A 25,600-nucleotide genomic window follows, 5' to 3' on the forward strand; every position below is an offset into this window, starting at 1 on the left:
GTGCTCCCACTGTCGAATCACCGCCCATACAGCTCCAAAAACATGGCTGTCACTATTTCCAATGAGGAAACCGTAGGAAAATGGCCCTATGGGTCTGAGTGGCTATAGCCGAGAGTGGGAGACTACCCCCAGGGACTGCCCCATAGGCGTAGTCAAGTTTTTCCTGCCTAGTGTCCTACTCCTGTAGGGGGCAGCATAACCCAACGGTGAAGATAAGGAGCTGTGTCCATCAATGAACGAGAGAGAGAGAAAAAGGAATCTGCGCCTCCATCGCAGCTGCATCCTCCATTTTCAAGGTCTCCCGCACAGATACAAACAGTGCTTTCACCAGCGCCTTTTCGTGCACGGTTGCAAATGTGGAGGAATCAACCTCACTATCAAAAGATTCTGGGCACATGATTGCAGACCCAGCGGGGTGACCCACATCCACTGAATCAGATTTAGGATCCGATGAGCGTTGGGGGAAGGCGGGGCGCTTTTTGCTAGCCCATTGCTCGAAGACCATCTCCATCCGGAACACAAAGGACGCCAGGACCGCCATCAGTGCATCGATGGATGGTTGGGACACGGAGGGGCCCACAGCCTCAAGAGGGGATCAGATGGGGAGATGTGCTTAAAAGACTCCATGAGTCACCAGGACGACCCACAAAAAGTGTAACTACAAGGGACAACCCCCACCACACTGGCAGCACCACCTGGTCGCCAGGCACAAGCACCAAGCAATCCTCCGCAGAGAGGGAGAGAACCCTACCAGACTCACCACCCAGCAGTAACAGGCACCTGCAGCCACCAGGATAAACTGCACTCTATGTGCAGTGATCAGGAAGTGAAAGGATCCAGGAGTTAGCACCAGGTGACGATGAGGAGGCTCCCACCGCCAAAATCGCCACCCACAGGGCTCCACCGTCACAGCTGCCTCTCTTTTCAATGGCAAACCCTGCAAAATTGCCACCGGACTACACAAACATGGCCGCCGTGTATAGAAACACAGGCTATAACAAAATGGCAGCACCACAAAGCTTACAGGGACCCAGGAGGGAACCGACCCAGGCAGGACAGGGGGGCATGGCAGGAGCCCCCACCAGGTACAACCCCCCCCCTCACACAGTCGATCATCCACACCCCCTCCCTGGCCCCCATCACATCTCAACATATGTGGAGGGGGGGGAGGGGTTAGGATAGGGGACAGATGACAAGGGGGGGATGCCTGACGGGAGGGGACAGCTATTCCCCATATCAGGAATCAGGTGGGCAATATTCCAGACAGAACCCCTTTCTATCGAGAAGGGGGACTGTCATCTAGGACGAACACTGACTTGGGCCGAGACCCCGGTCAACCTCCATCCAGTGGGGCTATGTCACAGCCGATCTAGCATGGACCTGAGTTCTGCGTGGGCTCGCTGGCCAGACTGGGGTGACCACTGGCTCTAGATTATCCAGACTGTCGGCCAGTCCAGCCGTTTATTGTAGATCTCACAGGAAAAATTCAGGAGAAAACCATTTCTATCTAAAAAGAAAAAAATTGCCAGGACCAGAGACCCCAGCAAGGAACTAGGTCCTTAATCCCGACTAGGCAGCAGAAGAAAAAAAAAAAAAAAAAAGTGCCTATAGCAGAGAGGAAGTATACCCCCCTGGTACTGGCAATGGGTGTAGCCAGACTTTCTGCCTAGTATCCTACTCCTGTAAGGGGGGGGGGGGCAGTGTAACATAACAGTTATGAAGATCTGAAGCTGCGTTCATCAATGAACGAAATAAATATTTCCCTGGAAAAATGGCGATGTGATCAGTACTTTTTACCCGCTGTGACAGTTATATAGTACTCTGGGAAGGCAGCTATCACTGTAGTTCTGGGCAACAAGGCTGATCCTTCTGAGCTTTGAATCTTGATCCACAATTTAAAGAGGCCTTGGTATTATGTGAACACATTCACAAAATACCATGGTTTCGGTGAATAGGCAGCAGAGAGGAAGGGCAGCCATAGCTGTTCTGTTTCTCACCTCTCTCCCTGGAGTGTTTCTCTGGCAAAGCAATACATCTGGCAAATGTAAATAGAGATAATCATGCAGATTCTTGGACTTTAACCACTTTATCTCCAGACCTTTTCTGGCACTTTGTTTACATGCAACAATCAGTACTTTTTGAACCCCAAACATTTTTATTAAAGCAGAGGCCCTATTGAACTCAGGAATAAATTGGTAGATGTGTTAAAGTGAGTGCGCTTTTTCTAGGAAATTTATAATTAATAAATTATAATTACAATAATGGTGATGAGATATTCAACAATATCAATTGATTTTTAACACGTGTATAAACAAAAGCATAAAACAAAGTGATTAAAGAAGTCCAAAATGAAGAATCTTCTTTCAAAGTGATGATATAGTGATGAAAACGTGAAGGGATCCAACCAAATAAACAGTGACTGTGATATCCCTCCACCTGGTGAATTTTCTCCTTACCCGGCAGAAAAAAAAAAAGGCAAGAGCCTTAAGTGAATCCAATTTTTCCACAATCGCTTATTGTGTGCAATCCACCTCCAATATAGTGCCAACACCCCAATGTGTAAAGGTAATGGCCTCTTACCCAAATAAGGACCTTTTACGCTTGTAAGGCACTGGTATGAAGATGGCGCTATTCCCTCTTTTTCTTAATAAGGTACACGGCTTTCTCAGTTAATCCAGCAAAGATACAAAAATCCTCCACTCGGACATGAAAATAATGAGGACTAACAGTGCATCATCCTTATGCAGGATTTATTAATAAAAAGATTGCACTTACATGAATATAGCAGTTTGCAGGCTTAAAATTGGTCTTAAAGCTGAGGAGAGGATGTTAAGATACTCACTTCCGGCTGCAGCACGGACCATGAGTGACGGCACGCCTCCTTGCTGACGCGTTTCCTCCAATAGGACATCGACAGAGATAGGAGATAATCGCGCGCCGTCACTTCCGCCTTTTTATGCAAGAAGGAAACAGTTTCTCTTCCGGTGTCTGCAAGGAAAGACCGGATGTGGGGAATCGTTCCTTCTGCTTTCAATCTATAATTAACTCAATTTAAAAGCAATTTTACAAATGTTTTTGTATAAAGCGGATTCACTTAGCCAATCTTATTTATTCTCACTAGTTAGGTCCAATTAATTTTGGCTAGAAATTCATAGAACTTCTTTTTAACCCTAAGTGACACCGGAAGTCTCTTTGCCATTAGTTCCTGTATGGTTCTTCCAGAGGCAACAATGGGAAAGGTCTGTCCTTCTTGCATTTACAAATGCAAAAATATTTATTGACTTATAAAATGGCTTACTAAACCGATATTTATTTAAATCAAATAAAATCAAATGAAATAAAATATTAAAACACAAAGTTTAAAAACTATTTTAAAAAAACACATAGGTTAAAATTAAATTTTTCAATTTTATTTGTATTAATAAAATATATTGCTTAAAAGTCGAGGTGGTCAGAGATTTATTAGCTATTTATATGGGAATTGATATTTCAATCAATGTTGTGGCCCCTTGGCCGGGAACATTTGAGCTCAAATATCCAGAAAGCTTCCCTTCTGGATATATATCTTTTAAGGTCACTCCCCCTCCAATGGGGGGTGTGTTTCTCAATCGCAATGATTTTAAGGTTTTTAGGGTCTTTTTGATGACAATTGGCATAGTGTTGGGATACACTATGCCCTGGGAAATTATATATATATATATAAAATACAATACACTTATTTAAATTCTTTTTTAAAACAGAGTTTATGCCGGGTAAATACCAAACAGGTCACGATTTAAAATTGCACACGACCATCCAACAGCAACAAGATGTAAATTTTACTATCCATAGGATCAAAAAAAAAAAAGTCCCGGGATGAGGTCTGCAGCTGCAGGCATCAGTCCGGAATAACCACTGACAAGTTATGGGTACGTCCCTGGTCGGCAAGTGGTTAAACTTCTAGTATGCCTTCACTTTTATAGAGTAGAGGTGGATGATTTTTACTCTGAATGGTCTAAGGCAGTGATGGCGAACCTTGGCACCCCAGATGTTTTGAAATTACATTTCCCATGATGCTCAACCACACTGCAAAGTGCATTAGCATCATGGGAAATGTAGTTCCAAAACATCTGGGGTGCCAAGGTTCGCCATCACTGGTCTAAGGTTATCAGTGGTGTACACCGAGGTTCAGTGTTGGTACCCTTACTTTATGATACAAGGTCTGGGATTAAAAGTACTATTTCAGTCTTTGCAGATGACACCAAGCTATGCAATGGACCAAGATCTTTAAAGGATGTCTCCAACTTACAAGCCGACCCAATGCACTGTTTAAATGGGCAACTATGTGGCAAATTAGGTTTAATGTTGATAAATATAAAGGTTATGCACTTGGGGGCTAAAAACATGCATCATACATACTGGGGGGGGGGGCAGATCTGGGAGTTTTGGTAGATCATTAATGTCATGCAATGGCAAGCTGCAGTTTCCAAAGCAAACAAAATCCTCTGGTATGGAGAGGTATTGACTCCAGAGCTATCATTTTGCCCCTGTACAAATTAGTAAAACCTCATCTAGAATATAAAATAGATATGGTGTAGCGCTTGTAACAATGAGGTGAACTGCACAGTCCAAAAAGGTATTCATAAAATCAAATGGTAGGAATAGACCAAGTCCTTCCGAGAAAAAGTGCTCCCAAAAGCAAATGCCAGACACTCCACGTTCCAAAAGCCCAGTGTGTAGAGACCACCATCGAAAGATAAAATTGGCCCCTTACCACAATGCGATGATCCCCATTACAGGGATCGTATCCAGCCTGTGTGTCAGATCAGAAGACTCATGCAGATATTATGCCAGCTCCTTATATCTCCCACATCAGCTCCGCTCGGAATACATGAATATGTAAAGAAAGGGAACAACTCCCATAGTGAAGTATAGTCACTGACTTTATTGAATAAAGAAACTAAAAAGTGGCAACTTACATTTGAATGGAGAAAACAGCGTGTATGTCTTAGAGCATTCCCAGGACCTGGTTTCCAACCAAGAAAATGGCCGCCGCGTCCCCTCGTAGGTCACAGCGTGACGTGCCGCAGGCTCCTCCTACACGTCGTCTCCATTCAAGTGAGTTGCCACTTTTTAGTTTCTTTATTCAATAAAGTCAGTGACTATACTTCACTATGGGAGTTGTTCCCTTTCTTTACATATTCATGTATTCCGAGCAAATGCATCCTCCATATGTAAAATTATTAAACCTCCCCATTTCCCAAATCATGGAGGTGAACAAAGGCAGACATGTCTGAAGTCCAGCCTGGGAGACAACCATGGCCACAGATACAGTAGAGGAGCAAGCATAGCCACCCATTGACCGTAATTGTATTGCCACTGATTTACAAAGGGAAAAAAAAAAAAAAAAAAAAAAAAAAAAAAACACAATCTAGCTACCTTTGTGGACTGGTAAGCTGCTCAATATTACATTTTTGGGGGTTTAGATCCACGTTAATGCAAATCGATAAATTTGGACTTTATTGGGTATAAAGTTTCATCAGTAACAATGCATAAACCCAAGATGAAGTTCCCTAGAATGGATATTTCCTGTCAACAGACAAGGTCATAAAAAAAAAAAAAAAAAAAAACTACACAAATACCATTTACACAGGCTCACACTGACTCATTGAATGCAAAAGTGCCAAGGTCTTCCTCTGTGCAGCCACATAGTTATACCTCCCTTCATTACTAGTTACATTTGCATGCTGACTATATTACACCCACTCACATGAGTAGGACTTAAGAGCGTCTGCATAAAATTACAGATGGTTTCATCATAACAAAAACAGGACAACTGAATTTTCTAAGTGTACGAGCCAAGAAAAGTAAAGTGAAAAACTGGCTTCACAGTTTCTATTTTGGAAGTGGCAATGATGACTTACAGCCCACTTGCATCCGAGGACAAATTGCTTATTATTCCTGTCTCCAGCCTAATAAGTAATTTCAGCTGGGTGGCATTTTTAAAAATTTTCACAGTAATTTTAAAAAAGGTTGTTCACCATGGGGGGGGGGGGGGGGGGGGAATTTTAGACCAGCCTTTTTCAACCAAGGATGCCTTGAGGTTTCTTCTGGGGTGCCTTGGCAAAATGCCAAGAAAATGCCTAAAATTGTATACAAATCAGCAGGGAGATCAAGCCTGTCTTTTAGTTCCACAAAGCCACAGGTTTTTATTGTGCACTACTTCAACCTTCCAGCCACCGCCACCCTAACAATCAGTGATGTCATCAGTGTTGATAAGGGTGTGAATCACCTGCACAGAATCCTTGTTTGACCCTCCCCTGCTCCTCTCCATCAACACTGGAGTCACATTAGCTGAGTGATGGAAAGAAACTGAGGGAGAAGAGAAACATTGGAATACTAGTCTGTACTAGTGTGCAAAAGTGAATTATCACCTCTAATATTGGGTGGTCAACATGTGTCAAGGCTGCCGCACTATGTAAAAAAACTTTTAGAATAGTTTTTTACAATTTAGAATGGGGTGCCTTGAGACTGTCCATGCGTTTAAAAGGGTGCCTTGATTGAAAAAAAAAAGTTTAGAAAAACTGCTTTAGACTTACTTGTAATGGTATATTACTAGGAGTCTCAGTACAGCACCTGGAGTAGCTCCACCTACTTTCCCAGGAAACACTGCAGCCATGATCTTTAAAAGACAGTTTAATTCCACCATGGCCTCAGTTGTCATCGAGTACTTCCAGCCATGCTGAAAGATCTAAAACAGCAACACCAACAGTAAAACCATAATCAGAGTTTCATTAGGTGCGGTCCTGAAAGAAATATAGTTACCGGCAAGTCTAAGGTTTTCCGAAATCATCTTTCAGGACAGCACCTGGAGATAAGCGAGTACTTCAAGGGTGGGAGTACCACTTGGACTTTTCCTGCTGAATGATTGTGGTCGAAAGCAAATCCATCCTTCCTAGAATGGCTAGTGAAAATTGAAAAAAAAAAAAAAAAAAAAAACGTATGCTATCCAAGAGGTTGTTTGGCACATTTGTTCTGGCGAAGCACCAGCTCATTCTGCCCAGGAGGTTGCCACAGTTCAGGTTGAATGGGCCATAATACCCACAGGAGGCTCCATCCCCAAAGCCATGTAGGACTAATGGCCATTTGAAGCCATCTTCCCTATTGTACTTTTGGAAGCTCAAAAACCTTTGTTCAGTGGCTTTCGACTCTTCGTGACCTCATGGACCATAGTGCGCCAGGCTTTTGTCCTCCACTGCCTCCTGGAACTTGCCTAACTTCATGATCAGTGTCGAAAATGCCATCTAGGTTTTCCGTCCTCTTTTTTCCAGCATCAGGGTCTTTTCCAATGAGTACTCTCTTCGCATTAGGAGGCCATGGATTGACTGGTTTGATCTTCTTGCTGTCCAAGGGACTTGAAGAGTCTTCAGCACCATAGTCCAAAGGCATCAATTCTTCGGCATTCAGCCTTCCTTATGGTCCAACTTTCACAGCCACAAGTTACTACTGGGAATACCATAGCTTTGAATATATGGAACTTTGTCAGTAGGGTGAGGCCTCTGCTTTTATAATGTGGTCTAGGTTTCCCATTGCTTTTCTCCCAAGCAGCAAGGGTCTCTGAACTTCATGGCTACAGTCACCATCTGCCGTGATCTTGGAGCCTAGGAATAAAATCTGTCATGGTTTCCAATTCTTTTCCTACTTGCCATAGAGTGATAGGACTGGTTGCCTTTAACCTTCGTTTTCTTATAAATTTCAGGCCAGCTTTTGCACTTTCCTCTTTCAACTTCATTAGGAGACCCTTTAGTTCTTCGCTTTCTGCAATTCGTGTGGTATCATCTGCATAGCTCAGGTTGTGATTTCTCCCTGCGATCTTAATTCCAGCTTACGATTAGTTGATCCTGGCATTTTGCATTATGTACTCTGCATACAAGTTAAATAAGTAGGGTGACGATATACATCCTTGCCGCACTCCTTTCACAATTTTGAACCAGACAGTTGTTCCATGTCCTGTTTTAATTGTTGCTTCTTGACTTGCATACAGGTCATCAGAAGACCGGTGAGGTGGTTTGGTATTCCTCTTTCAGTGACATGCGACATCTTGTAATGCACACAATCAAAGGCTTTACTGTAATCAAAGCAGAAGAAGAGATTCTTCTGGAACTCCCTTGCTTTCTCCAAGATTCAGTGAAATGATGGCAATTTGATCTCTAGTTCCTCTGCGTCTTCGAAATACAGCTTGGCCTTGTGGTAGCTCTCAGTTCACATGCTGCTTAAAGTGGAGTTCCACCCTGTTCCACACCTTTGCAGTTTTAGTTCGGGCTGTGCATTCTCAAGATCAATTGGGCATTTTTTTTTTTTTTTGAGTTTCCTACCTTATTTTTACTTCATTATAAAGTTCACTTCCTCCTTCTTGCTTCCTCCCCCCCTCCTCGGCCGCGGCCGCTGTCGTCATTTCCTGATTCGCATTGCCTCATGGGAGCTGTGTGTAATAACTCCCAGAAGGCAATGGGCAATCAGCCTCTCCTCATCTCGCGTTTTTCAAAACCGGAAAGGACGCCTCGAGGGCCGTTGTCATGGCAGTGGGTTGATGCTGTTCCTAGTCTGCCTTCACTCACAGCAGCCCCACTCTTTTTTATTTATTATAGTACCGCAGCGGCACAGCCCCACATCTCACGTGGTGTCAGAGACCAGTGACCCGACCTGAACTCGGCTCAGGTTATCCCGGCGGTGTTTGCAGCATGGGAGGTGGAGGGGGCGCTGTCAGGAGTGTTTCTGTGACACTGATTATTAGTTGACAGGAGAGAGCGGGATGTGCTCCCTCTCTTCTTGCCAGGCTTCACACTCCTATCACTGTAGCGGCGTCCTTCGGCTTCTCCTTACCTTATGTCAGAGCGGAGGAGGAGCCTAGGAGAAGCCGATTCCTAAAGCTTTGCACGGACAGCTGCCGAGGGAGAGATACGGCTGCAGAAGCAGAAGGGGAGAAGATTGCGGCTCAGGAATGACACTGGATGTCAGATTGGGACTATACAGAGTTTGTTACCCGCTCTCCTCCCAGCAAGCAATGTGAAAAGGGGGCGGGTAACAAACTCTGCATAGTCCCGACCCGATCTGACATCCAGTGTCATTCCTGAGCCGCAATCTTCTCCCCTTCTGCAGCCGTATCTCTCCCGCCATCTGTCTGTGCAAAGCCAAAGGTTCAGTAATCGGCTTCTCCTCCGCTATGACATATGAAGAGGAGGAGCCTCAGAAGAGGAGAATGACAGAGGGATGTGCCGCGCTGTATCTGAGGTCTGCCTGCGATGCTTGAAGAAAGGGAGAACTGCACTCGGGGGCACAAATCTTATCCTGTCACCGATCCCACCATGAAGTAATCATCTTCTCCCCACCCTGCTAGTACAAATTCTCTTATTCCCCCCCCCCCCCCAAGGACAATCCGACATGGGGGGGGGGGGGGGGGGGGAGGTGCTGGGATGGGGAATTTGAGAGGTGACAGGATAAGATTTCGAATTGGGGGGGCGGTACTAGGAGGGTGATTTGGGGGGTTGTGCTGAGGGACCCAGTGCTGACCCCATAACAGCGTGCCATGCATCCATCCGTCCATCCATGCATGCAAAGTGCTGACCCCATACATGCATGCAAAGTGCTGACCCCATAACAGCGTGCCATGCATCCATCAATCCATGCAAAGTGCTGACCCCATAACAGCGTGCCATGCATCCATCCGTCCATGCAAAGTGCTGACCCCATAACAGCGTGACATGCATACATCAATGCACATTGCAGACACCATCACTGTGTTACATAGATCCAGCCATACTTCCACAATCCTGCCCCAAATCAAAGGGTGCCCTCACAGTGTTACTGCCACAATAACCATGCTGACCCCATTCATAGTGCTGCCATCCATCCGTTACATTAGTTCCCCATCAGCCAGACAAGAGTTTTCTAGGTACTAGTTGGCAGTATGTTTCTCTCTGTCTCTCTCTCTCTCTCTCTCTCTCATGTGTCTTCCTGGAGGCGGGAAGGGATATAGAGGGTAGCAACTTCCTCCTGAGCCAACGTTTCTATAGCAACCTGTACTATGCCTAAAGCATAGTACTGCCCATGTGCGGGATTTCCTGCTGCATTCTGGGTAGCCAGAATGAACAGCAATCAGGAAGAAGGTCAGGAAGTCTTACACTGCTGTTTCAGACGCCCTTAGTAAAGATGACAATGCACAGGCAGCAGTTTTAAAAGTAAGATTTTCACTAAACAAATACACTGTTCAACTCATAAATATGCAAATAGCGGTTTTGTGAAGCGAGATGTATTAATATTAATGTGCTATTTTTGTTAAAAAAATTATTCTGAGGGTGGAACTCCGCTTTAAGCCCAGCTTGTAGAATTTTCAGCATAACCTTGCTAGCGTGTGAGATGAGTGCAATCCTAAGGTAGATTTAACAGTCTTTGGCACTGCCCTTCTTTGGTATCGGAATGCAAACAGACCTGTTCCAGTCCTGTGGCCATTGTTTTCCCAAATTTGTTGGCATATTGAATGCAGCACTTTAACAGCATCATCCTTTAGGATTTTAAATAACTGCTGTCCCAGGAGAACACTGAGGGGGGGGGGGGGGGGGGCATTCCAAAATAATTTCCCTCTTGGCATAATATAGATAGAAGATAAGTAATCAACAGCTTAGTGGGTCAGGGCCTCTGCTTATCATCCATAATGCCCAGCAGTGCCATCTCAGGGGAGCCAGAGGCAGATGCAACCGATAGCTGATAAGTTCAAATACCTCCAACCAAAATTGCGCCACCTTAGAGCAACTCCAGGACATATGAAAAGAAGACCCTTGTTTTATCAAGCAGCGAGGGCACTCCGGAGACCTCTGGGGGAAGATCCCTATTCAATCCCGAGGAGTAGAATATATTCTATGCAGGAATTTAGCCTGAATCAGGCAACCCCTAGCGAGATCATCAACCTGGCGCTATCCTGCATGTGCATTTTTGATCCGTTGCAGTGAGTTTTTGATGTAGTCCAGAGAATTTGTCCTCTCAGCTTAACCTTTAATAAGGACATGTGTTTTTAAGTGCAATCCGGTGCCTTTTTGATGCATTTTACCGTGTTGCAATACAGTCTAGTGCAGAAAAAAAAATGCAGCATGTTCTACTTTTTTTCTGGAACAGAACGCACTGGTGTGAACTATTCCATTTAAAAGCTCCATAACCTATTATCCATGCAGTTTTGATGCAGGAAAAAAAAAAAAGAATGGACTGCATGTGGTGTGAACCGACCCTCACTGTAAGATCACATATCAGGTCAGCACACATCTGATGGGGGGGGGGGGGGGCGGGGCATGGGTATGGAGCACCCAAACAATCATTTAGAGAAGCATGCAAGCATGGCACTATTGATTCACTAACATTGGATGGACTATACTTTTATGAACTATATATAATTATATGTAGTTTTTTTGTTATTGTGTGGATTTTCTGGACATAATCCTTACCTATAGGGAATTGGTGCACTTAATTTTATATAGATCAGTTTTTGATATTGAAGCACTTTCATGAATGACTTACATTTTAAATTTATTGGTATAACCTTAAGATTCAAGTACCCACTGCTTGGCACATTTTTACCATTTTATGTACGCACACAAATATGGGGATGTTAGCAGCTCTCCTACTATATAGCATAGTCGCTCACAAGATGCTACTTTTAAAATCTCTGAATATTCCTGTCTGTTGTGACAGTCCGCATTACATTGAGTGAAGTTCCACATTAACTAAACCCAGTGTCAACCGCTCTCAGTCTGTTGTAACTGAGAATGTAATCTCACGAGCTGGAAATCTGCAGGAGGCGGCTAAGTGTACCATTGCCACATATTAGTCAAACATCGTGCAAGTTTGACCATCCAATTCTCACATGTTGTAGAAGGTGGCCGGGGACTGACAGCATTCACCACACTGTAAACTGATTTTATGTGCCCTACTGTCAGTTATCTAAATATATTTCTCTTTTGGGTGTACGATTAATTGGAATTACGTTAATACAGTGCATACAGAAAGTATTCACAGCGTTTCACTTTTTCCATATTTTGCTAGGTTATGGCCCTATTCCAAAATGTTTTGATATTTTTTCCTCAAAATTCTACAAATACTCCCTAATGACAACATGAAAAAAGTTGGTTTGAAATCTTTGCAAATACAAATTTTTTTTAACGGAACCGCAAACCCACACTGTACTTCCGTCAGTATATGGCTTCCTCCCAGTCGTGAACATAGCCATCAGATTTTCCAGCCGCCCCCATACAAAGCTAGCCGACAACTTTGCTTGTACTGGAATCTCTTTATTGAACGGTCACACAGAATTTATATACAGCATGGACCTCCCCCTCCTGATCAGATTACCACAAACAGGTCAGGGGATGCCTGATTACATTATTATATGCAGATGAAATTGTATACAGAAACAGAATTAACCTGAATTATCTAGCCATCTGGACAGAAACAATATGCGAGTTCATTAACATTTAACAATGGGACAGACAGGCTTAAAATCCACATCACACAAATAGGGAGAGCCAGTCTCTGACATTGAAGTTCAATACACAATAGCATAAGTGTAAACACAGACCCCATTTGACGCAATCCAAGCCATATCCTCAGTGTCCATTAAGTATCTGTCTTTCACGCCCAGTGACGGTGAGTACCGTCACATATTATATATTACATGTACGCAAGTATTTACAGCCTTTGCCATGACACTCAAAATTGAGTTGGTGCATCCTGTTTCCACTAATCATCCTGTGATGTTTCTACAACTTTGAGTCCACCTGTAGTAAATTCAGTTGATTGCCTTTCCAAATCATGTCCACACACCTGTCTATATAAAAAAGGTACCACAGTTAACAGTGCATGGCAGGGCACAAACTAAAAATGGATACACACTTAATCTTCCTTAGATTTTTTCCTTTAGGTTTACCAAAACCATATATTAGGAGGTCAAACCTAAACACTTTCAATTTGTATGCAATTAGGCAGGCCCCTGTACTATATAGTTCAGGAAAATCTAAAGGAAATCGAACAACAAAAGTTGTATAGTACGTATCCAGCTTTAGCCATAAGTTCAAGGAACTGCCTGCAGATCTCCAAGACAGAATTGTATTGAGGTACAGATCTGGGGAATGGTACATACATTTTCTGCAGCATTGAAGGTCCCAATGAGCACAGTGGCCATCATCCATAAAGAAGAAGTTTGGAATCAACAGGACTCCTAGAGTGGGCAGCCCAGCCAAACCGAGCGATCAGGGGAAGAAGGGCCTTAGTCAGGGAGGTGACTGAGAACCCGATGTTCACTGACAGAGCTCTAGCAGTTCTCTATGGAGAGAGGAGAACCCTCAAGAAGAACCACCATCTCTGCAGCACTCTACTAATCAGGACAGTATGTTAAGAGTGGCCAGACGGACACCACTACTCAGTAAAAATGGGCGGCACAGTGGTGTAGTGGTTAGCACTTTTACCTAGCAGCAAGAGGGTCGCTGGTTCGAATCCCAACCACGACACTACCTGCCTGGAGTTTGCATGTTCTCCCTGTGCTGGTAGGTTAATTGGATCCTGTATAAAATTGGCCCTACTATGTATGAATGTGAGTTAGGGACCATAGGTTGTAGGCTCCTTGAGGGCAGGGACTATGAATGTGCATTGTATATGTAAAGTGCTGCGTAAATTGACAGCGCTATACAAGAACCTGAAATAAATAAATGGCACATGACAGCCTGTCTGGAGTTTGCCAAGAGGCACCTGAAGGACTCTCAGATCATTTGAAACAAAACTCATCTGATGGAAGATTGAACTCTTTTGCTTGAATTGCAAGTATTGTGTCTGGAGAAAGCCAGGAACCACTCATCACCTGGCCAATAACATCCCAACAGTGAAGCATGGTGGTGGCAGCATCATGCTGTGGGGATGTTTTTCACCGGCAGAAACTGGGAGACTAGTCAGGATCGAGGAAAAGATGAATGCAGTGATGTACAGAGACATCCTTGATGAAAACCTGCCCCAGAGCTCTATGGACCTCAGACTGGGGCGAAGGTTTATCTTCCAACAAAACAACCCTTTGCACACAGATAACAAAAGAGTGGCTACGGGATAACTCAACATCTTTGAGTAGCCCAGCCAGAGCCCAGACTTGAACCCAACATCTCTGGAGAGATCTGAAAATAGCTGTGCACCGACGCTCCTCATCCAACCTGATGGTGTTTAAGAGGTCCTGCAAAGAATTACGGGGAGAGACAGCCCAAAAATAGGTGTGCCAAGCTTGTAGCATCATACTCAAAGACTTCAGGCTGTAATTGGTGCAAAAGGGGCTTCAACAAAGTATTGAGCAAAGGCTGTGAATACTTCTGCACATGTGACATTTTTTTTTTTTTTTCTTTATTAAAAATTTGCAAAGATTACAAAAAACCTCTCACATCATCATGGGGTATTAGTAGAATGTTTAAGGAAAATAATAAATGTATTCCATTTTGGAATAAGGCTGTAACAATGGGGAAAAAGTAAAGCACTGTAAATACTTTCCAAATGCACTCTAGATCTAAAGCGCATATATATTCAGTTTCCTTAGGGTCACTGCAAATGAACAGTGCCAAACTGGTGACCTAACCAAGAATTAATCACTGAATTAAGAGTATGAGCCAAGCATTACACACACCCAGACCATATTGGAAGAGCAGAAATCATATCACCTCCCAGGGTCCAGAACGGCCACCTCTTATGGGATGGGCACGGCAGCAGACAGCTTGCTGAAGCTCTGAAAACACACCTAGGCCAGCAAGCTGGCTTGCTTTAGATAAAAAAAAAATAGAAATTACCTCTAAGTCACATACAGTATCTCACAAAAGTGAGTACACCCCTCACATTTTTGTAAATATTTTATTATATCTTTTCATGTGACAACACTGAAGAAATTACACTTTGCAACAATGTAAAGTAGTGAGTGTACAGCTTGTATAACAGTGTAAATTTGCTGTCCCCTCAAAATAACTCACACAGCCATTATTGTCTAAACTGCTGGCAACAAAAGTGAGTAAACCCTAAAGGAAAATGTCTAAATTGGGCCTCAATTAGTAATTTGTCCTCCCTGGTGTCATGTGACTCGTTAGGGTTACAAGGTCTCAGGTGTGAATAGAGAGCAGGTGCGGTAAATTTGGTGTTATCGCTCTCTCTCATACTGGTCACGGGAAGTTCCAACATGGCACCTCATGGCAAAGAACTCTCTGAGGATCTGAAATAAACTGTTGCTCTACATAAAGATGGCCTAGGCTATAAGAAGGTTGCCAAGACCCTAAAACTGAGCTGCAGCACAGTGTCCAAGACCATACTGCGGTTTAAAAGTACAGGTTCCACTCAGAACAGGCCTCGCTATGGTTGACCAAAGAAGTTGAGCGCACGTGCTCAGCGTCATATTCAGAGGTTGTCTGCGTGGGTTTCTTCTGGGTACTCTGGTTTCCTCTCACACTCCAAAGACATGGCTCCTGTAAAATTTGGCCCTTGTATGTGTATGTACTGTATCTCACAAAAGTAAGTACACACCTCACATTTTTATAAATATTTTATTATCTTTTCATGTGACAACACTTAAGTAATGACACTTTGCTAAAATGTAAAGTAGTGTACAGCTTGTATAAACAGTGTACATTTTCTGTCTCCTCAAAATAACTCAACACACAGCCATTAATGTCTAAACCACTGGCTACAAAAGAGAGTACGCCCCTAAATGAAAAAGTCCAAATTGGGCCCAATTAGCCATTTTCCCTCCCCGGGGTCATGTGACTAGTGTAACAAGGTCTCAGGTGTGAAGGGGGAGCAGGTGTGTTAAATTTGGTGTTATCGTGCTACCTCTCGCATACTGTACTGGCAGAGATGTATAGTAACGAAGTAGAACTACTTAAGTACTGTACTTAAGTACCGAAATGCGGTATCTGTACTTTCCTAGAGTAGAATTTTTTTCTCTTACTTCTACTTTTACTTCACTACATTTTTTCGATGATTTCGATACTTCTACTCAAGTATTTTTTTTTTGTGCTGCATAGTTACTCGTTACTTTTAAAAAAATTACCACTGCCAGAACAGTAGATGGCAGGTTGCATAAAGCTCAAAAAAATGTGTATAATGTCATTTGTAAATCAGCGCATACGAAAATAAAGGCTGTGTATAATAAAAGCTGCTATACCAAATCTTTCCAATAAAAAGAAAATATGAAACAAACAAATAAATGGTGCTACAGCGCTTAAAGTGCATCAAGAAACTACTAACAAACACAGGTTAATCATTTGAATAAATCATTTGAAATAATAAAAAACGATATGATGTTCAAACTTTTGACTTCTTTCTTTAATAACTACATAACACAGTACTTCTACTTCTACTTTCAGTACTTGAGTAGAAATTTTTTTTCAAAACTACTGGTACTTTTTACTTTTAGTACTTAAGTAGCAATTTTTTTGAAAAAACTACTTGCAATACTTAAGTAAAAAAAATGTTGAATACTTTAGTACTTCTACTTAAGTAACTTTTTCTGCGAGCACTTCCACTGCTACTCAAGTCACTTTTTGATCGAGCACTTGTACTTTTACTCAAGTAGAAATTTCGAGTACTTTATACAAGTCTGTGTACTGGTCACTGGATGTTCAACATGGCACCTCATTGCAAAGAACTGAGGATCTTAAAAAAATAAATAAGCCTAAGCTATAAAAAAGGTGGCCAAGACCATACAGCGGTTTAACAGGACAGGTTCCATTCTGAACAGGCCTTGTCGAGGTTGACCAAAGAGGTTGAGTGCATGTGCTCAGCGTCCTATCCAGAGGTTGTCGTTAGGAAATACATGTAGGAGAGCTGCCAGCATTGCTGCAAAGGTTGAAGGGGTGGTACAGCCTGGCAGTGCTCAGACCATATGCTGCACATTGCATCAAATTGGTCTGCATGGCTGTCGTCCCAGAATGAAGCCTTTTCTAAAGATGCACAAGAAAGCCTGCAAAACATTTGCTGAAGAAAAGCAGACTAAGGACATGGATTACTGGAACCATGTCCTGTGGTCTGATGAGACCAGGATAAACTTATTTGGTTCAGATGGTATCAAGCGTGTGTGGCAGCAATCAGGTGAGGAGTACAAAGACAAGTGTGTCTTGCCTACAGTCAAGAATGGTGGTGGGAGTGTCATTGTCTGGGGCTGCATGAGTGCTGACAGCACTGGGGAGCTACAGTTCATTGAGGGAACCATGAATGCCAACATGTACTGTGAAATACTGAAGCAGAGCATGATCCCCTCCCTTCAGAGACTGGGCTGCAAGGCAGTATTCCAACATAATGACCACCAAACACCTCCAAGATGACAGCTTCTTTAGCAAAGCAGTGGAGGGTAAAGGTGATGGACTGGCCAAGCATGTCTCCAAACCTAAACCCCATTTTGCATGTGGGGCGTGGAGGAACGGAAGGTCTCAAACATCCACCAGCTCCATGATGTGGTCATGGAGGAGTGGAAGAGGACTCCAGTGGCAACCTGTGAAGCTCTGGTGAACTCCATGCCCAAGAGGGTTAAGGCTGTGCTGGAAAATAATGGTGCCACACAAAATATTGACACTTTGGGCCCACTTTTGACTGGATTTCCACTTAGGGGTGTACTCACTTTTGTTGCCAGCGGTTTAGACATTAATGGCTGTGTTGAGATATTTTGAGGGGACAGCAAATTTACACTGTTATACAAGCTGTACACTCACTATTTTATATTGTAGCAAAGGGTTATTTCTTCAGTGTTCCATAAAGATATAATAAAATATTTACAAAAATGTGAGGGTTTTACTCACTTTTGTGACATACTGTATGTAACCCTTCACGTGATTTTTTTTTTTTTGCAGCCAGTAGAAGTAACTAACTGAATATGATCAGTGAGTACTTTGTTATGTATGCGTAAACATTTTTATAGGTTTGCTGTTCCATATTTTTGTGATTATGGTTTTGTAAATAACTACTATGGGGGACTCCACACACCATTTTTCCATTACCTGTGGACAGAGTGAAGAAAAATTGGAACTTCTGCATTTATGGGGTGTTCTAGCTGGGGAGATGCACATTTATTTTTACCCAGCAGGTCATCAGCCACCCAGAATGCATGGCTTTTCATAAAGGAGCTTTAACTTGAACAAGTGTATACATATAAATTGTATTCATTTTAGACAGTTCATTTAACAATATATGTTCAATGCAAACATTTGGGGTTTATGGGTTGCACGCAGATGTGTATACAGTTGTGCTCAAAATCCTGAACCTGTTCCTCTTACAGTGTGGCGATATATCTTGATCTGACATCCTGCTCCATTACATGTACAGTTGAGTTCAAAGGTTTGCATACTTCCTTGCAATACACTTTCTGGCAACTCAACAATGCAGCTCATTTATGTTCAAGCGTCAATGTATTGTGCTACTTGAAACTACAACGTCTTTTTCCAGAGCAGCCTGTATTTCTCCTGAGATTACCTCTGGGTTTTCCTTTGTATCTTGAACAATTCTTCTGGCAGTTGTGGCTGCAATCTTGCTTGGTCTACCTGAACTTGGCTTGGTATCAATTTTCTTCTACATAAGTGATTGAAGAGTACTGACTGGCAAATTCAAGGGTTTGGATATCTTCTCCATCTTTATAAAGTTCAATTACTTTGTTATGCAGGTCTTTTGACAGTTCTTTCCTGCTCCTCATGGCTCAGCATCCAGCCTGCTCAGTGCATCCATGTGAGCTTACAAAACCCATTGACTATTTAGCCCTTGTTTACATTAAATGCAGCGTTGAAATCGTGCGACTTCATTTGGAATTGCAAGATTTCAAAGCCGCATGTCAGGGTGACTGATGTCTATGCAAGTCGCTCCCGAGGAACTACTTTTTCAAATTGATGTGGCACAGCAAAGTCAGCGGCGCACTGATATGAACAGTGCCATTTCTGGCAATAAGGTGCGGCTTGTCATGTGATTTTACTAGTCAAAACGCATGACAAGTTGCTCCATTGTGAACAGGGGCTCATACACAGACACTAATTGCAATGTAAAAATCCACAGTTGTGGAAAAAAAAAATCTTTAAATGCCATTTTAACCTGCGTGTCACCTTGTGTGTCTGTACCAAGGCCAAACATTCCAGGGTATGTAAACTAATTTGATCAGGACCATTTGGGTGATTTATTTTCTGATTTAAAACTATCATTAGGATTTCAAAACAAGCCAAACAACTATGTGATAATAATAGCTTAATATGATCACTATCCTTAAATCCTTTTTGGCCTGATCAGTCATATTTTCAACATCCTTGCTAAAACCCCATGATTTCTGCCAGGGTATGCAAACTTTAGAACACAACTGCACATATAATAAATCATGAGCAGGATATCAGATCACAATATAGCATCACATCCAAAGGAGCAGGATCATACCTGTTTAACCTTTACAAAAGCAGCATCAGTGTCACACTACATCCCAACTGACATGAACGGGACTGCCTGCATGGGGATGCACTGAACATCTGTTTCAGAGGCCTATTTCCAGCAACCATCACTCCTGTGTTCTAATACTACATTGGGTTAGCTAATCGTGTTAAAAGGCTAATTGAGGATTACAAAAGCCTTGCTAATTATGTTAGCACAGCTGAAAACAGCTGTGCTGTTTAGAGAAGCTATAAACCTGGCCTTCCTTTGAGCTAGTTGAGTATCTGGAGCATCAGCATTTGTGGGTTTGATTATACTCTCAAAATGGCCAGAAAAAGCTTTGTTCCAAAACTCTACAGCCTATTCTTGTTCTGAGAAATGAAGGCTATTCCATGCAAGAAATTGCCAAGACACTGAAGATTTCCTACAACGGTATGTACTACTCTCTGCAGAGAACAGCACAAACGGGCTCTAACCAGAATAAAAGAAGTGGGAGGCCCGGGGCACAACTAAGCAGGAAGACAAGTACATTAGAGTCCCTAGTTTGAGAAATCGATGCCTCACAGGTCCTACACTGGCAGCTTCATTAACCCCTTAAGCCCCGGTAGATTTTACCCCCTTCCTGATCAGGCCCTATTTTGCGATTCGGCACTGCGTGACTTTAATGGACAATTGCGCGGTTGTGCGATGCTGTACCTAAACGAAATTGACGTCCTTTTTTTCCCACAAATAGAGCTTTATTTTGGTATTTGATCACCTGCGATTATTACTTTTTGCGCTATAAACAAAAAAAATTGCGTAAATTTTGCAAAAACAACAATATTTTTATATGAAATTCCAAAAGAAAAAAAATGTAAAAATCTATTTTTTTTTAACATTTTAGGCCAATTTGTTTTCTGCTACATATGTTTGGTAAAAATAAGCAATAAGCGTATTTTGATTGGTTTGCGCAAAAAAGTTATTGCGTTTACTAAGGGAAAGATTTGTCATTTTTGTTGTTTTTTTTTTTAAAGAGTAATGGCGGTGATCTGCGATTTTTTTTTGCGGGACTGCGACATTGCGGCGGACAGATCAGACCCTTGACTGACATTTGACACTTTTGGGGGTTACTGTAAAAATGACACTGGCAGGGAAGGGGTTAACTTTATTGGTGATGCAGGGGTTAAGTGTGTCCCTAGGGGCGTGCTTCTAACTGTAAAGGGATGTGGCTAGTGGTGTAACAGACATACGCTCCTACATAGCAGGACCGTATGATCTCTGTTCTTACACAGGGGAGAATGACAGACGGCTTTGTTTACATCAGCCGCCTGCCTTTCTCCCTCTGCACCGGGCAATAACGAGTGACATTGGGTCCGCCGGCCACACGCGCGGGGATGTGCAGGAGCGAGCGGGGGCGGAAGCGCCTCGGGCGGCGCACGCTCGCCCCCTAGAGCCTCATAGGCTAGCGACGTAGTCCTACGACGCTTTGCCTGTGAGGGGCTGACTGCCGCAGTAAATATACTGTGGGCGGTCGGCAAGTGGTTAAATGGTACCCGCAAAACACCAGTCTCAACATCCACAATGAAGAGGCGACTCCAGGATTTTGGCCTTCTAGGCAGAGTGGCAAAGAAAAAGCCATATCAGACTGGCCAATAAAAGGAAAAGATTAAGATGGGCAAAACACCGACATCGGACAGAAGAAAATTGGAAAAAAGTGTTATGGACAGACGAATCTAAGTTTGAGGTGTTTTTGGATCACACAGAAGAACATTTGTGAGATGCAGAAGAAGCGAACAGATGCTGGCGGAGTGCCTGACGCCATCTGTCAATCATGGTGGAGGTAATGGGATGGTCTGGAGCTGCTTTGATGCTGGTAAAGTGGGAAATTTGTACAAGGTAAAAGGGATTTTGGATAAGGAAAGCTATCCCTCCATTTTGCAACGCCATGCCATACCCTGTGGAAAGCGCTTGATTTGAGCCATTTTCCTCCTACAACAGGACAATGACCCAAAGCACACCTCCAAACTATGCAAGAACTTGTTAGGGAAGAAGCAGTCAGCTGGTATTATGTCTGTAATGGAGTGGCCAGCGCAGTTACCAGATCTCAACCCTACTGATCTGTTGTGGGAGCAGCTTAACCGTAAGGTACGCAAGAAGTGCCCATCAAGCCAATCCAACTTTTAGGAGGTGCTTCAGGAAGCGTGGGGTGAAATTTCTTCAGATTACCTCAACAAATTGACAGCTAGAATGCCAAATGTCTGCAAGGCTGTAATTGCTGCAAATGGAGAATTGATGAAAGAAAAGTTTGAAGAACAAAATTCATTCAAATACAAATCAATTCTAACCTCAATGTCTTGACTATAGTTTCTATTCATTTTGCAACTCATTTGATAAATAAAAGTGCGAGTTCTCATGGAATACATGAAATTGTCTGGGTGAACCCAAACTCTTATGAACGGTAATCTATAATTTTATGCCAGGAAGCCAGGAAGTTGTCTGCAGTTTCAGCTGCCCACAGTTAAAATGGCTGCAGCCAGACTTATGGGCCATACACACTATACAATTGTCTTTCAATTTTTTTCCTTTAGATTTACCAAAACCATATAATATGAGGTCAACTCTAAACTCTTTCAATTTGTATGCAATCTGGCAGGCCCTTGCACTGCATAGTTGAAGAAATCTGCCAACAAAAGTTGTATAGTGTGTATCCAGCCTAATGCCTCGTACACACGCAATGATTATCGGCCGACCGATCGTCCGACTTTTGTCCAGAGTGGTGTTTTGTTGGTTGGAATGTGCCTAGACTGCACACGAATTTTCTCGGCCAACAAAAATCTACTTCAGAAGTGATGTCATGTGCTGGTTTATTTTCCGTGTGTTTTTTCTTCTCTGAGCATGCCCAGTCTTGCTCATCAGATTTTTGTCTGCCGAAATCTGTACTGACTGCACGAAAATCGGCCGTTCTGTTGACGGCCAACAAAAATTTTATAGCCTGCACACCAGATTTTATTCGGCCGAAAAGTCGGAGTCGGTTGTCGAAAGCATCATACTAACAAGCCAAAAATCGGCCGATCGGACGTTGGCCGAAAATTCCCGGCCAATAATCAATGCGTGTGTATGAGCCATTAGTGGGAGGAGATTTCTGCAGCATAACTGGCAAGTATAGAATCACAGTATATAGAAAATACACAATGTGGTTGGAGGGAAGCTTCAGAATGGCAAATATATACCTGCCAAATGTCCCGTTATTTGCCCGGACAGTCCCGGCAAATAGGACTGTCACCAGGTAATTTAATTTGTCCCAGCTGCCCGTTAATGGCTGTTACGGGCAGTCGATGCTCCTAAAAAAAATGGTTGAGGGCCGACATCGTAACAGTGCATGCGCCGTTCCGACGCCTACCGGGCTCGGGAAAGCTCGTACAACGTTGGCTGGGCGGGTGCATGCGCAGTTACGTAATGGTGCCATTTTTAAATCAAAGGCACTCGTTCTCGCCAGCCCCTCGCTGGCGCCGTCTGCCACAGTGAGCTGCAGAGCAGAGAAGGACTGTCACCCAGGAGTGCTACTTGCCCCTTGCAGGGGATGAACATATTCTGTGGAAGGTGAGATAGTCCTTAATTTTAAATGGGTTTTGGGGCCAATCTCTGACAAATAGAAGCATACAAAGGATAAAATGTAAGAGATAGGCAGAGGCACTTCCTGGAATTAAACAGGACTACAAGGACCATTGGAAACTTACTCTGCACCTACTACCCTTCATCAAAAATAAACATAGGATTTAGGAGTGCAAGGCTTCGCTTATAAAAATAATGGTATGCATTAACACTTGGAAAAGCATATATTGAAAGAACCATTTTAAATTACAATTTCAGCCTTAGGCCCCTTTCACACTAGTTCAGATCCGCCTGTCCGTTTTTTTTGCGGATCTGAACGGATGCCCCATGCATCTCTATGGGGCATCGGATGTCAGCGGAGACATGTCCGCTGACATCCGATCCGTCAAATCTGGACGAATGGAAACCCTATTTTCACATCCGTCCACCGGATGGGATCAGGTCGGATGAGAACGGACAGATGGTCCGTTCCCATCCGATTCCCACATAAAGAAAAGCTGGGACCTGACAGCTCTGTCTCTGAACACAGCGCGGAGACAGCTGCCATCCGCCTGCTCAGCGGGGGATCGGCGGCCGCGATTGGCGATTACATCATTCGGCGATTCGCAGGGGGTGCTGGGATGTATCTCATGGCATGAAATCTTGCATTATTACACAGTCTGCCCCGCCTCCGCCCCCTCTCAGTGAGCTGTACTGTATGCATTGTATTGAGGCTGTGCTCTGCCCCGCCTCCTCTCAGTGAGCTGTACTGTATGCATTGTATTGAGGCCATGCTCTGCCCCGCCTCCGCTCCGCCTCCTCTCAGTGAGCAAGGACTGAAAGCATTATATCCTCACTGAGCTCACTGAGAGGAGGCAGGGCAGAGGCGGGGCAGAGTACGGCCTTAATACAAACAGTACAGCTCAGCTCCTGTGTAATAATGCGAGATTTCATGCCATGAGATACATCCCAGCACCCCCTGCGAATCGCCGAATGATGTAATCGCTGATCGGCGGCCGGCCGGAGAGGATGAATAAAGAAGAAAATAAGGTATTTACTAGCAAAAAAAAAAAGTTTCCATTGGTAAAAGTAGTTTTAAAGGGGATTACATACATCTTAAGTTACTAAAATGGGTGGAACTCCACTTTAAGGGAGGGCAAATGTAACCAAAGCGTTTCAAATGAGCATGTGTCACTTATGATACAATTCCTTATATGTGCACCTCCCTTTTAAATTACCTGTAAATTCTTGCTTTATTGAGTAGTCCCTATAATCTGATAATAAGTAGGTGGAGATTATGTGGAGTGGGCGGAGCTCCAGGGAAATGGGTGTGGTAAGTAACTGATAGCTGTGCTGCAAAGTGTCCCTGGAATTTATTTTTCAAATTTTGGCAACTATGCAAATAGGTTTTAATTACAAATTATGTGAGCAGACTGCAATTCCTTTTTTAGACCAGAATAGTGTTACTGGCAGGATCATCAGGTAAAATAAAGAAAACAAGGCCTATAAAAAGAGAACAAACGTAGCCACCACATCTAATGACTGGTAAGCTACGAGGGATTACATTTCTGGTTTTGGGTAGAATACCCTTTCAATCCTTACTGAATGACTGCCTCTACCTCCTGACAATAGTGAGAAACTATGGAAGGTATGTGTCTAGAATGGATGGGAGATGTACACACAGACAGACAGACAGACAGAGGATGGAGGTGCTGGAAGCTGGCACAGTACACAGAGGATGGCATTAGAGGCTGGCTCACACAGTCATCACCCCCCTACACTTTGCAGCAATCTCTATCAGCCCACTCCCACCCTCCATACAACACCCACACTGGAGGAATAAAGAAAGTGCTGATCCTGATCACTGTCTCCCATCAATGCCCTGTGTGCTGTCATACGATGGTCACATGACATTCAGTCTCCCCGCATTACCACCCCCCACAGCCGGGGTTCCCCGATCATTACCTTAGCCATGCGAATCATCTTCTTGGCGATCTCCAGGTCTCCCTGGTGATTCTGCCCGATCTCGGCTATGATAAAGCATGGCTCATCTCCCCCCACCTTGCGGCCAGGACACAGCTCGAATTCTAGAGGCATTGCAGCTAAAGCCTGTGTGAACGGCCGAGAACACGAAGAACGGGCAGGATTTGATAGAGGATATCCGCAGCCTATATGCACAGTCTGTCAGTGACGTGTCACCCACAGCTGCCGCGCCTGAGCCAATCAAATCACTCCTGCCAGGCAAGCTCTGTCACCTGACCCGTGCTGCTATGGCCACGCCCAGAAATACAGCCCTGTGCCACTGACTGGGTAGTGAATGTATGAGAGGAGGGGGACGCTGCTGAGACGTGGAGAATGCAGCCATGAGGTGGCATTTCTCTGTATACTCACTATTAGAAGCTTTAACAATCACAGGTTGTAACTGGATTATCTCTACAATACAAAACACTGGTTGTAACAGTAAGCGTACATATTAATCCCTAGGGTTGAAAGGGAGCTGCAGACATAGTGGGGAACTATCATTCTGCATTGTGTAGAAATGGTGGAAGAGCTCTACATATGAAAACATTTGGTAGTAAAGTTGTACTATGCCAGCAGTCCA

General features: G+C 43.5%; 1 protein-coding gene across 1 annotated transcript in view; it reads right to left on the minus strand.

The window, feature by feature from the left end:
* The window catches only part of LOC309544197 (N-acetylneuraminate-9-phosphate synthase-like), a 93,374-nt gene extending 68,191 nt beyond the window's left edge, over positions 1-25,183 (minus strand). The window contains exon 1 of the mRNA XM_082243073.1: positions 24,964-25,183. Coding sequence (XP_082099199.1) covers positions 24,964-25,095 — 132 coding nt within the window. The 5' untranslated portion in view covers positions 25,096-25,183. The remainder of the gene's footprint in view (positions 1-24,963) is intronic.
* Between the last annotated feature and the right edge of the window lie 417 nt (positions 25,184-25,600).

This window comes from Pelophylax lessonae (assembly GCF_965119305.1).
Source record: "Pelophylax lessonae genome assembly, chromosome: 1".
NCBI classification, from domain to species: Eukaryota; Metazoa; Chordata; class Amphibia; order Anura; family Ranidae; genus Pelophylax; species Pelophylax lessonae.